At 34.4% G+C, this 13780-nt stretch overlaps 1 protein-coding gene across 1 annotated transcript in view; it reads right to left on the minus strand.

The window, feature by feature from the left end:
* Positions 1-2555: 2555 nt before the first annotated feature.
* LOC142344345 (uncharacterized) overlaps positions 2556-13780 on the minus strand; it is a 106886-nt gene continuing 95661 nt past the window's right edge. The window contains exon 12 of the mRNA XM_075395933.1: positions 2556-2972. Coding sequence (XP_075252048.1) covers positions 2731-2972 — 242 coding nt within the window. The 3' untranslated portion in view covers positions 2556-2730. The remainder of the gene's footprint in view (positions 2973-13780) is intronic.

The raw sequence follows: 13780 nt of genomic DNA on the forward strand, positions 1-13780 counted from the left end.
CAAAGAAGCGTGAAATACTTTTTTATAACAAGGTTTGGCTGAAAAGCAGAAAAAAGCAATTCGTCGCAATTGATTGTTTGCATTACAAAGGAAAAAAATAGTGTACGTGAAAAAGTATAAAAATTGTACTTAACAATAATCATTTTAGTTTTTAACTTAAAATAAGTGTTTTTATTAAGCAGAGGTTTAAACGCCACGTCAAAGCAACAAATCAGAAAGAACTTTTTTAAAACTAAACAATTTGATGTAGTTCTGACTGGAAAAAATTTGATATGACTATAATGAAAGAATGGAAATATTTGGCATTAGCCTAAACTCTTTCCAATATCATTTTTTTCAGAAAGCACAAACAAATAGAAAAAGTTTTTGAAAAATTTTCATTTTGATAAACAATTGAGATATCTAAGGGTACATAAACAGCCCGACTAAATTTCTAATTGCTGCTTCTCAAATTAATTAATAATTGTTGTTGAATTCACACTTTTGCTAATTTTTTTTTCATATCAGTAATTTGTTCAGGCTCCATAAGAAAGCTTTTATCGATTAATCGACTTACTTTAAAATCGATAAGTTCATCTAACAACAATGAAATATGCAAAACTTATCTGTTTTCCTATCTTCTATATTACCTTTTTAGAGACCAACAACATTATCTTATAGAGAACTACAAAAATTTTGGCAGGAGTTTTCGAATATCCTGTTTGCGAGAAAGGATTGTTTTTTTTTGTCAAAAAGATTTTCATTAGAAGCAATGAAACGTGAAATACTTTTTTTCCAAAAAAATGGTGCGACTGAAAATCAGAAAAAAGTATTTCGTCGCAATTGATTGTTTGCAGTACAAAGGAAAAAAAACAGTGTACGTGAAAAAGTATGAAAATTGTACTTAACAATAATCATTTTAATTTTTAACTTAAAGTTAATGTTTTTATTAAGCAGAGGTTTCAACACCACGTCATTGCAACAAATCACTAAGAACTTTTTTTTAAAACTGAACAAATTGATGTAGTTCTGACTGAAAAAAAATTGAAATGACTAAAGTGAAAGAATGGAAATGATTGGCATTAGTCTAAATATTTTTTAATATCAATTTTATCAATTTTTGTTCAGTAAGCACAAACGAATAGTAAGAGTTTTTGAAAAATTGTGATTTTGATAAACAATTGAGTTATCTAAGAGTACTAGTACAAAAATAGCCTAAATAAATTTCTAATTAATTTTGCGATGGAGAAGTATTGGAACTGTAATTGATGCTGGTATTGGCTTGCTGCTTCTCAAAATAATTAACAATTGTTGTTGAATTCATACGTTTGCTATATTTTTTTCATATCAGTAATTGGTTCAAGATCCATAAGAAAGCGTTTATCGATTAATCGACCTACTGTAAAAATCGCTAAGTTCATCTAACCACACTGATATGTGCAAAATTTATCCATTTTTCCAAAATTGACTGAAATTATCCAAATATCAAATTTGATTAATTTACTCGCTGGTCCAAACTGTCTTCATCTGTAGAATTTTTGAAAAAGGAAGTAAGAGGAAGTGACATAAAACGTATCTACAGTAAGTTAGTTACCAAGCAAAAAGTCTGTGCATTGATATGACCGGTGTATATTTTTAATTTTATTTGAGGGTTTATTTTTTAAGTCCCTTTTGATTGGATTTTAGCTCTCAAGGTTTCAAATACCAATTTTGTTTCAGTCCAAAGAATTTGGAATACCAAAATTTTCAAGGCGGATTTCCTTTACTCTGAAGATCATTATAGCTGAGAAAGGCAAGATATTTCAAACATAAATTTTGACATTTTTTGTGCATCAACGCGTCACAATGTTTTCGAGCACAAGAGTCGACAATTGAATTTTTTATTTGTCAAAAACAAAACTAATTTTTATTTTTGTCAATTTAATATATCATTGTTTTATCGTTAAATCAAAAAGATGAGCAGTAGAACAACTTATTTGAAAACATTTTTTGTGCAGTATAAGCTGAAAATTATGTCCATGAATTTCAAGATAGAAACTAGGGTACAAATTGTTTTAAATTAGCTTGTTTTGTGCTACATATTTCCATGTTTTTCCCACGACTTACTTTTTTTTCAATTAATTTAATCTTACTAGATCTTAGTATATCATCTGGTTTCTTGAGACCCAGAAAATTATCTTACAAGTTTGATATTATGTTGACGGCTCCTCACAAAATCTTGAAAAGACGATATCAAGTGTCGCTTCATCGAACTTCACAGTTTCTACATCTACCTCTTGGTTTCATCCCTATTAATTTCGAAAAAAAATATTTTAAAAATTTTAACAATTGAGTTGTTCACACTCTGATCACTTCGGGAGATGAAATTTATATTGCAGTCACAAACTAATAATTCTCCTGGTTGCGAAGGCGAGGTTTTAGTTAATGCCTCCTCCACCCTCATGCCCTCAACCCTCCCCCAAACACCTAAACATGGTAAAACCGTAAGCACTCAAACAACCCCCCTCCTCCCCCCCCCCCAAAAAAAAAATTAAAAAAATTCCGCGTCCAACTCCACCTCCCGAAGTGGAACATCAATCAATAACAAATCCTGTTCAACTTTTAAATTTCTTTGGGGGGGGGGTGTAAAGAAAAACGTTATTGCTGAGAAAAAGGTCCTCGTGATAACAATTTAGTTTCGCTCGTAAGTGCCCATTTTGCTCTCGGTGTTTGTAGAGTTTTTGGTCAGAATGCTGTGGGTTGAGAAGAGTACTAGTTTTGGGCTCTGATGGTATAACTCCTTTTATCAGGATCATCTGAAGCCTCCAATTTTGCAAAAACTTTATATCTGTAATCTATGTGTTCGAAGAAACTTGTCCGATACATTTCGACCCAAGTGTCTTCTGGGCCAAGATTTTCGATTCTCATTTCATAAGGTTGCCGATTGCAAATCTTGTAAGATCTACAGTGATGATCGTCTAAGAGATGGCTACAATCGTCTTGGTGAACGCAGTCTGAAACAATTCAAAACTGTCTAATTCAAAACTGATCAAAACATAAATAAACCCTAAATTACTCAAAAATCACCCCTAAAATTAACCCTGAAAACCCCCTAAATTATGCTTAGAGATTAATAACTAAAATCAACGCTATATTATGTGAGACCAAAGCTAAAACAAGGATGCTCGTAAATGTGTGTTCGCACATGATGTTCCGACCCTAGCTCATCTACATTTTTGACTTAATTGTCAACAAAAGGATGAGATAATTAAAAATAGATGTCTGAGTTTTAAGAAATCGTTACAAAACCGAACTACTAACTGAATTGCATGATAACATGCCTCATAACAGCGCTCACAAGATCTGCCTATAGAAAGACTACAAGAATAAAAAACAAACACCAAATAAGCAAAAACCATAATTTTTCAGCGAATGTGCTTAAAGAAGAGAAAAAGAAACACAAATATTGACCACTCAAAAAATTTTATGAAAACGCATATTGTCCAACAAGCAAAACATGAGTTACGACATGAAATCAACGGAAAAAACAGTTTTTGAATCACAAGAAATTTGATGGAACCTCTCAATGATGAGAATAAGATACAAGGGACGAAAACAGCAAAAACTGAAAACTATAAAAAAAATCTTTAAGAACAAACAATATCGTAAGATTTAATACGATTCGCTATAAACTCAGCGCATTGAGCAACATCATTCATTCAATTAGACGCCCATGAGACCAGTCAGCATTGTACGACTATATGAAAAATTACAAAAAAATCAAAAACAGAAAATTCAAAAAAAATTTGAGCGAGAAAGGACTCGAAGCCAATAGAAAAAGGAAAAATTTTTTAAAAATTTTTCTAATCTCATAAAAAGTTTTAGCAGCAATAGGGTTCTTCTATTTTTAACAATATGACTTCAAAAAAATCGACAAGTATGAATATATACAATAAAACCACGAAATTTTTGAGAAAACCCATTACATCAACAACGTTAAATTCAATAGCTTTCATCGGAAGACAAAAATACGCTAAGTTATGCCTCAATGAGACGGCAAGGTTTTTTGTGAATCATAAGTTATCAAAAAAACAACACAATAAGTCTTATGATTATGAAAACAACATCAAATACACGCAAAAACCAAAATTTCTGAAGGTAAGTGCGAGAACAAAGTGTCGAAGCCATTTAAAACATTAGCTTTTCCTTGAGAAATTTATCTAGGATTCATCGGACGTTTTCTATAATTCAAGGGGAGATATCAATAATAGGATAAGGAGAAAAGATTTCAAAAGGAACCAAAATTACAAAAACTATCTCTAAATTTAAAAAAAATTATGCAAACTCGTGGCATCGAAGCCATAAGACCAATAGTTAGCAGATAAAACCAACAACCGGGTTCATATTAGATGCAGTAAAGGCTATGAAGGTCCTGGTTTTACTGAGACTGACTCACAGTTCACGAAAATAAATTTAAGATTGGTTAAAGTACAAAAAAACTCTAAAAATTTGTTTCAAAAGTCTTAACAGCCAGTAAATTCTAGAGCTTTCATCGGAAGTAAAAAAACACGACCTTATGTTTCAATTGGAAGATATGGATGTTTTTCATCAATATGTTATCTTTAAGACATCACAATAAGCCCTATGAATATGAAAATAACGACAAACACAGGCAAAAGCCAAAAAATTGCAGCAGAAACTTGAGACGAGAGTGTCAAAGCCAATTAAACCACAATTTTTTCTCTGAAAACTTTCTCTATGACCTATCGAACATTTTCTTAAAGCAAAACGTACTGCCAAAACGACGATATTGAGGTAAGATTTCAAAAGGAAACCAAATTACAAAAAATTCAAAGTTCATTTTGAAAATACGAAAACTCGTGTTATCGAAGTCATAAAGCCGATAGGTAGCAAATAAAACCGCTTGTCTTATTAATTTTGGTTGCAGTAAAAATGAGAAGAAGTGCGTCCTGTTATTACTGAGACTGACTTACAATTCATGAAAATTAGTTTAATATCGGTTAGTTTTCAAAAAAAAATTGAAAAATTGTTTTTTAAACTCTGGACAACCCTTAGCTGTCCACTCAAAGCGCAATATAGGTTTACCTTATGCCGATTGGAAAACCGATTGCACCCTTAGTTGGCAAGTTTAAGCAATAGGACTCTCAAAATTTAGTAAAAACTCAAGAAGGGAACCAAAGTTTCATTAAAAATTTCGAAAACTCAGAGTCAAAGACAAAAAAAAAATCATGAGCTATTTCTTGAAAACAAAATTTGTGTTGATTGAGTATCGTTTGACAGTAAATGAGGTTTTTCATCTACGGAACCGCGATTTGAAAATGACTAGTCTCTAAGTGACTAAAAAACAAAAAAAATAGGACACGTTTTCTAAAAATAAACAGCTAAATTGAATTCGAGTTTCTTTATAGTAATCTTCCTCACGAGACCAGAACTAGCTTTTTTTAATCGGTCTACTGGTAACAAAAAAGTGTTTCGCAGCATCAAATGTAATTTTGGAATAATATTTTTATAGAAAAGCCTTATTTTGAACAAAAATTATGCTAAATTGAACAAAATCATGGTAAAAGTGAACAAGATATCACATTTTCACACAAAAGTTTAAACCTCAATAAATCCTCGAAAATCACGAAATTCAAAAAAAAATATTTTCAATTTCGAATTCTGCGCTGGACGAGCTTTTGAATGATACCACTCACATTTCTCTACGATGAAGAAATCTATTGGTCAAAAGTGTCTGAACTAAAAAACCCATTTGATTATATAGTTCCTCACCCCACAAATGGGGTAATAAATCATTTATTATGTAGGATGAAAGCTATAGCATTACATTTTTGTCGTTGGTCCTACATAATTTACAGTTTATTTTAGCGTCAACCTCACGAAATATAGTATAGTTTATTAAAATTACTCTATATTTCGTGAGATTAAAAGTAAATTAAACTTTAAATTATGTAAAACTAACGCTAAAATTGTGGTGCTTTGTTTTCAACGCATATACCGTGTCCAGACAAAACAGGCCAAGTTGCAAAATATCCCCAGACAAAGCAGTCTCAGACAAAATAGTTTATCGAAAGCAGACGAAAATGTAAATATAATCTACAAGCAATTAACAAAAATAAACTATGAGTTAAGCTTCTGAATGCTTTTGTTTTAATTGGTATGAATTAAAATTAACTGAAAAACTTGATTCAAAATACAATTTGGCAAAAAACAATGTAAACAGCTTAACATTTTTAATGAAATTCAATCATATGATTAACCTAAGAACCTTTTTTAATTTGTGTGCATATGTTTTACATTTAGTTGGGACAATTTTGTCTGGTACTCTTTGGTCTGGGAAAGCTTTGTTATTTGCGACTGTTTTGTCCGGATCTGTTTTGTCTGTTCACCGCATATAGCGTTGATCTTTCATAGTTTTGCATTTTTAGCGCTGACATCATGGCCGGGCGCTATGTAATAAGACATGTCCTAAGCCTATCGGTTGGTAAGTAAAACTGAAGTGTCTTACATAAATTTCTATAAGTGTTATTCCTGATAGCATGACTTATTACTACTTATAAGACAGATATTAATCCCTTAGCTATAACTCCAAGGTTGTGCTTATAAGCCTAGGTGGCAGTACATGGGCTCCAATGCGGGATCGAACAGTGTAGTAGTGGAGAGAAGTTTGATAGGAAAATACTGTATAACTGATTTTTTTTAACCTTTAGAGAGTTACCTGACAATATGCCCAATGCCAAAATACCCAATGCCAAAATACCCAATACCATTGTACCGAATACCATTATCTCAATGCACTTTTACATTTCAGAAGCTACTTTTTATTTCAAAATTCAGAACGCGACAATTACGGGCCAACATTTTTCCGGGAAGTGTTTAATGAAAGGAAATAATGTGAGGAAATAATCGTCCAGGAGAAAAACCAACAGGTTCCAAAATATTGCACTTTTAACCTGAGAGCCAAATGAGCACAAAAACTATCAAGCCAGGTGAATTAAGCGGAGCCCTATAAAGCTTTTTTTCGCTAACAAAATTATTTTTTCATTTTTACCATATTTGACTCCAATGTTTGATTTTTCTTTTCACATCACAATAAACAACACGTCACGTTCAATTAGGTTTCTTAAGGTTCAAAAAGTTTGGTTCTCTCATTTCTTCCTCGGAAAACGTTCAAAAATTAAGTAATGGACAGAAAAATGATTATCAGTTTCCGAGGCACACGTTTTATTGACTGCAGATTTAAATAGTTTAACGAAAAATTGAAAAATGTTCTTTTTCTGAAGGCAATTAAGACTTGTTCTTACGTTGTCGATGTAAGTTTAAAAATTGTGGCAATTTTTTTTTCAAAAACTGGTTTTCACATGTCATGACATATCCAAAAAACTCTCGATTTCTCGTTTATCTAAAAAATCCTGCGATTCATAAAAGTATCTTTTTCAGAAAAAATGTGTCACAGAAACAAATATTTTGAACTTAATCATTATATTTTTTTCAAGGTTTGTAGACGCGAATTAAAAGACAATTTAAACCTTTGCGTTCTAAAATTTTCTGTTTTTTTCTTCTGTTTACGCTCTTTTCTTTTTCAACAAGGAGTTCACAGCAATATTTTTTTGTCTTTTGATTGTATATCTATTAACATTTGAAATGAGACGTTTTTTTCAGAATTTTTTTCCTTTCAAGTATTGTAGAAATCGTTGACATTCCCTCTAATGACCAAATTACATAGTTTCAGTACATTATTATCGGTAAACAGAGTGAGTGAAATTAACTTTTAAAAAATTTGCATTGTTTTTTTTCGCAAATTAACAGATGGAATCCTTGGAATCTTTTGATTGAACTTTTTGCATAATATTTTTTGGTTTTAATAATAGTAATAATAATAATAATAATAATAATAATAATAATAATAATAATAATAATAATAATAATAATAATAATAATAATAATAATAATAATAATAATAATAATAATAATAATAATAATAATAATAATAATAATAATAATAATAATAATAATAATAATAATAATAATAATAATAATAATAATAATAATAATAATAATAATAATAATAATAATAATAATAATAATAATAATAATAATAATAATAATAATAATAATAATAATAATAATAATAATAATAATAATAATAATAATAATAATAATAATAATAATAATAATAATAATAATAATAAAAATAATAATAATAATAATAATAATAATAATAATAATAATAATAATAATAATAATAATAATAATAATAATAATAATAATTGTGATGGAGATCCTTTTGATTCTCCGTGTGGAGTGTAGTGGGTCTAGTATAGGTGCGATTATTGTCTAATGTGGATTGGTCCGAATGGACTATAGCCGGACGTTCTGCTCTAAGTCTCGGGCTTCGCTCAGGGGTGAGAGTAGGTCTCACTCTATATGACAGTTCAATCTTGGCGGATAAGAGAACAACGTCTAAAGTTGAATTAAGGCCACGCTTTAACTAACTGTTTTTCAGTTTGCTTATTTTACGTCTGGAAGTTTGCATCTCTTGTCAGACGAACCAGCTAAGTACCGGTCTAGTCAACCGGAACTGTTGCGTTAACATAACTCAAAGTGAACTTATTTACAGAAGGTTATTATATAACATATGAAGTTAAAGTGTTTATACATAATACTTGAAATTGCTGGGGCAAACGAGGTGCTATTTTTAGCAGTTCGTTTGTGAGTTTCTAAGTTTACACATCAGTAGTACAACTGTCTGGGTTCTCTCTTTTGTAGGGTGACATGGGGGGAGTAGCATAAACACTTGACGTTCCACTTGGAGGATCGCACGATGTTGTGTATAGGGTTGATGTAGCTGTTGGGGTTTTGCTTGTGACCGCTTGGGTGGTTGGTGGGATTGCCTGGTTCTCCTCGTTTTCGAGTTCATTTGTCGAGTGGGGTAGCTGGCTGTGGATGTTATCTGTTCCTTCTGGATCTCCATTAGGAGAGTCGAGGAAGATCACCGATGGTGGTTTGAGTTTGTCTTCCACTATTGTGCTGTCGTCTATGTTTTGGTCCATGTGGATTGATTCACTTTCGGTTGCCGTGTCTTCGGTTGTATCCATTTGGACTTGTACCGTTGTTTTGGTCGTGCTCTTGGAGGGTGCCGGTATTATTGAAATCGGGCATTCTTCCTGTAGGTCTGTTTCCGATGATATAAGTTGACGATCTTGGCTGTTTGTGAAGGCAGGGTCCGAGAAAATGCTGGGGTTTGATGATGCTACTATTCGGAATGGTGTATGTACGTCTGCATCCTGTTGTATGTTTTAGATTACCGTGTCTGGGTTGTCGTTTGTGTTGTCGGTGAATTGAACTACTTTGTTACTTAGCGGATGTTTTTTCTTCGGTGACTCTGATGCGTAGTTTAGGGCTGCTTGTTGTGCTCTCATGTTGAATGAGACTTGTGCTGGTGATTTTGATGCGGATAATTTTCTTTTGTTTGTTTTGGGCGTGCGTGGGGGTGCTGGCTTCGTTGCTGCTTTTCTTTTTGGTGTTCTTTGTTGTTGTTGTTGGTTGGTCTGCGCTAATTTCTTGACTTTTTCTTTAGTCCAGATGGACTCGGCTGATGGTCCATGGTTCTGTTGCTGGTTCCTTGAAGTGTTGTTGCGTGCTTCTTCTAAACAGAATTTTCTTATTTTTTCTTGGTTGCGTTTATATTCGCCTACAGTTTTGCAAGCTACCATGTGTATTAGTCGTGGTTTAGTTTCTGTTGCGATAGCAATGTCACTTTTTCTAATGACTGTGTTTTTTCTTAAGGGCGTGTCAACTGTGATTGTGTGAGGTGTGTAATTTGTTATAGTTCCATCTGGAATTATGTTCCATTGTGGTGCGAGTGTTGGTCTTGGTTCTTTTGTTTTTCGTGTGATTGTTTTCTTTGCTACGTTGCGTTTGTTTACTACTAGTTTTGTTGTTTTGTCACCTATGGTGAAATGAATTTCAGATGGTGTTATCTTAAGTGGGGAGCGAGGGCGGAGCGGCATGTTGTCGGACTCGTCGCTGTCAATGCTGATGGGGGTTGGGTTTTCTGGTTCCTTGTATGCTATGTCCAGATTGTCTTCCGATAGTCCGTCGTAGCGCCACATCTCTTCGTTGGTGAGTACGTCATGTTTCAGGATTTTCTTGTCTAAACAATTCGAACGTAATTTTTTGTATGTTAAGTTTTTGTGTGACGGTTTGGTGACTATGTTAGAAAATTCTGTGTTAGGTTTGCGTCCGAAGTGTGCCTCAAATGGGTTTGTTTTGGTGGTGGCGTTAGGGATTAGCCTGATGTTTTCAATTATATTTGCTACTCTCTGGCTTAATGTTGTTTGTGTCCATTTGGAATCGATGTCTAAAACTGCGAGTCTACGCTTTATTGTTTGTATTAGCCTTTCTACCATCCCGGTTCCCCTGTGGTCTCCAGCTGGAGCGAGTATTAGTTTAATATTTTTATTTTTGCAATATATTTCGAATTCTCGGGCTTTGAAAGCTTGTGCTTGATCACACCGTATTGACCTAGGGATTCCATGTACTTTGCAGTAGCTATCGAGATACTCAATTGCGGTTTTTGAGTCACAGTTATTGAAAACTTCTGCGTGCGGGTATCTAGATAACCTATCTACTGTTACTAATATGTAATTGGAGAGGGCGTTGTCCTTAAATGGTATTGGACCCGCGAAGTCCATTTGGACTTCTTCGTTAGGTTCGGAAAGTGGTGGTAAGTTTCCAACTCGTGTCTTTGGGATTAATGGTTTTAGGTTTTTACCTTTTTCGGTGCAGTGGCGGCATGCTTGGGCTTGGGCAACAATGTCTGAATGGATATGAGGATACCAAATCAGTTGGGCGATGGCAAGCATACCAGCTTGGCCCGGTTGTTTGTTATGGATTGTTTCGAGTACCATCCCTTTCAGCTTGTTGGGGATAACAAGTTTGTTGTCGTAAATTAAACATCCTGAAGGGGAGACCGAAAGGTCTCTTCGGATACGATAGTCAGTGGAATTAATTGCTTTAAGTTTTTCCCATTCGGAGTTTTTTACGAATTCAATGATGGGGCTCAATTCTTTTTTCGAGGCTTGGGCGATAAATTCTTCGTTGAATACGCAATTAAGGTTTTCCCGATAAAGTGGGGTGGGGGTTTGGTCGTAAACAGTAAATAGGGCTTCATGTCTTGTCGGGTCTAGGGGGTCTAAACCTCTACCTTTATTTGATGTAGAGTCTGTTTGGGTGGACACAGAGATTAGATTTGGTGGTTGTTGCTCCATATGGATTTTGTTTTTGTTGGGGGCTCTGAATCTTCTTTGTATGGGGATTTTAAATGTTTCTATTGTGGGGTTAGCGCGTGTTGTAATTGCTACTAAATTTTGAATACTTCTTGTGTGTTTAATTTGAGCGTTGTAATTTAATTTGCGTAAAGGAGAGAGCAACTGTTTTGTGTGAGGTAATTGGCGAAAAGCGGTTGTTTTATTTGAGTGTGCGTGTTTAGTACTTGTGACGTCATATGATTGTTTTTGTTCTGTATTCTTATTGGTCGCTCCGTTTGGAGCAATATTCGCTCGCAGTAACGCGTGTTTAATTTCTTCGATAGTATTAATGACAAAGTTTTTGTCTCTGTCTGAGGGGGAAGGTGCGTCGGATGATGGGTTTCTGCTTAGGTAGTCAGCAAATCCCATATTTTTTCCTGGTATATGTTCTACTGAAAAATGGAAAGGTAGTAATCTATCTACCCATCTTGTAAGGCGACTTTGATATGTTTTGTTGCCTCTGTTTTCTTTTAGTGCGCTTAACAATGCTTGGTGGTCCGTTTGGAGTGTGAAGTGTGAGCCGTAGAGGTAATATTTGAAATGTTCTAAAGCCCAAACTACTGCTAGTAATTCTAGTTCGTTAGTGCTGTATCGTTGTTCCAAATTATTTGAAAACCTGCTCGCGTATGCGATTGGGTACCATGTTGAGTTTACGAATTGTTCTAAGCATGCCCCAAGGCCTTTTTTACTTGCGTCACATCTGACTCTGGTTGGGCATTTAACGTCAAATATTCTGTTTTCTGATATTGATTTTATTGCTTCTTTTATTTTATTGAATGCCTCCGTATGGAGTGTTTTCCAGTCCAGTTTATTTTGCGATTTTAAGTTGCTTTTTGAGAGTAATGGACGGAGCGGTTCACTAAGGGTTGCGAGGTTTGGTGTGAACTTAATGAGGTGATGTATGCACCCAATGAACGAACGTAGTTGCTTGAGTATTTTCGGTGTATCTAATTTAACTATTGATTCGCATTTTTTGTTAGTTGGGATTATTCCATTTGGATGTATTTTGAATCCCAACCAAACTAAGTTTGTCTTTGCGAATTCGTATCTTTGTAGTTTTATTGCAAGGTTTTCCTTGTCTAGGAGGTTTAGAACTTTGTCTATTTCGTTCTCATGATCATTTAGGGAGGCTTTAGTGATGATTAGTATGTCGTCCAAAAATGCAAATTTTGAATGTATGCCCTCCAGTGTTTTGTCGATCGTTTTTTGGAATGTTGCGGGCATGTCTGTTAGGCCGTAAAAGCCGTTTATGAACCGGTAGGTTCCTGTTGCTTTCCCCCCTAGGAGACTGAAGTTGCAATGTTTTTGGATGTTTGGGTCAAGTGGAATTTGGCTATACGCGTATTTCAGATCGATTTTGCTGAAGTAGAATTGACCTGGGTTTTGTTTCCTTTCGGAGATGTAATTTGCTACTTCGTCTATTAGGTGATCGATGCTTTGCATTTGATATTTGTTTTTATGTATTGCATCGTTAAGTTTCTTTGAGTCTAATGCGATTTTTACGCTTTTGTCGTGTTTCACTGTTATTACTACCGGACTTATGAAATGTTCGTCCGAGAATTTGTCTAATCTGATTATTTGTTTATCCTGTATTAATTTTTCAAGTTCGGCCTCTACTTTATCAAGGAGATGGAGGGGTACTCTGCGTCCTTTTTGCTGAATTGGTTTAAAGTTTTCTTTCATGGTTGGTTTTGCAATGTGGTTCTTTGATTTTCCTAATCGTGTACATAGTTTGGGGTATTTTTAAAGTATCCATTTTATTATATTTGATTCTATTGTTGTGGCGGAGATCTGGAGGACTTTCTTACCTGTATTTTTGTTGGCCGTGAGGGTTATTCCGAGTTTTTGTAAGATGTCTCTACCCATTATGTTGTTCGTTTTGTTTTCGACCAGTAGGATTTGACAGTCCGGTGCGTTCCAAGATCCTGATTTGAGGTCCAACTGGAGTACTCCTTCGATTTTGATTTGTTTATTGTTGAAGCATTTAAATTTTTCTTGTTCTTTGTAGGGAACAATTCTGGCTTTTGCAATGTGGAGAAGTAGTTCGTTCGCTGTTTCTTTGTTCATAAAAGTTCTAGGGGAGCCTGTGTCAGCCAACCACACAATGCGTTTGTTGTTGGTTGTCGTTGCTACCCAGAATTCTCCTGTGCCCTCGTTGTTTATGACTGAATTCTTCTCCGTGTGGAACTTTGTTGGTCTTATCAGGTTCACGTTGGCCCAGTCTTCTGTGAGCTCTTTTATATAAAGGGCGGCTTCCGCGTCTTCATCGTCGAGTTCATCTGGCTCACCTTCATAGTTTTGTGCCTCCGTTTGGTCGGTGTTGTCTTTTATATGTTGTACTCTCCTGGTTTGGTTGTTTTCGGAGCGGGGTGTGTAAGTGTTTTGATATCTTGATTGTGGGCTTGACGTGCTTTGTAGTGGTGGTCTTCTTCTTTCCGGCATAGGTGCTTTGCACATGGACGAGAAGTGTCCTTGTTTTTTGCAGATTT

This window comes from Convolutriloba macropyga, chromosome 8 (assembly GCF_964194025.1).
Source record: "Convolutriloba macropyga chromosome 8, txConMacr16.3, whole genome shotgun sequence".
In the NCBI taxonomy this organism is placed as follows: Eukaryota; Metazoa; Xenacoelomorpha; order Acoela; family Convolutidae; genus Convolutriloba; species Convolutriloba macropyga.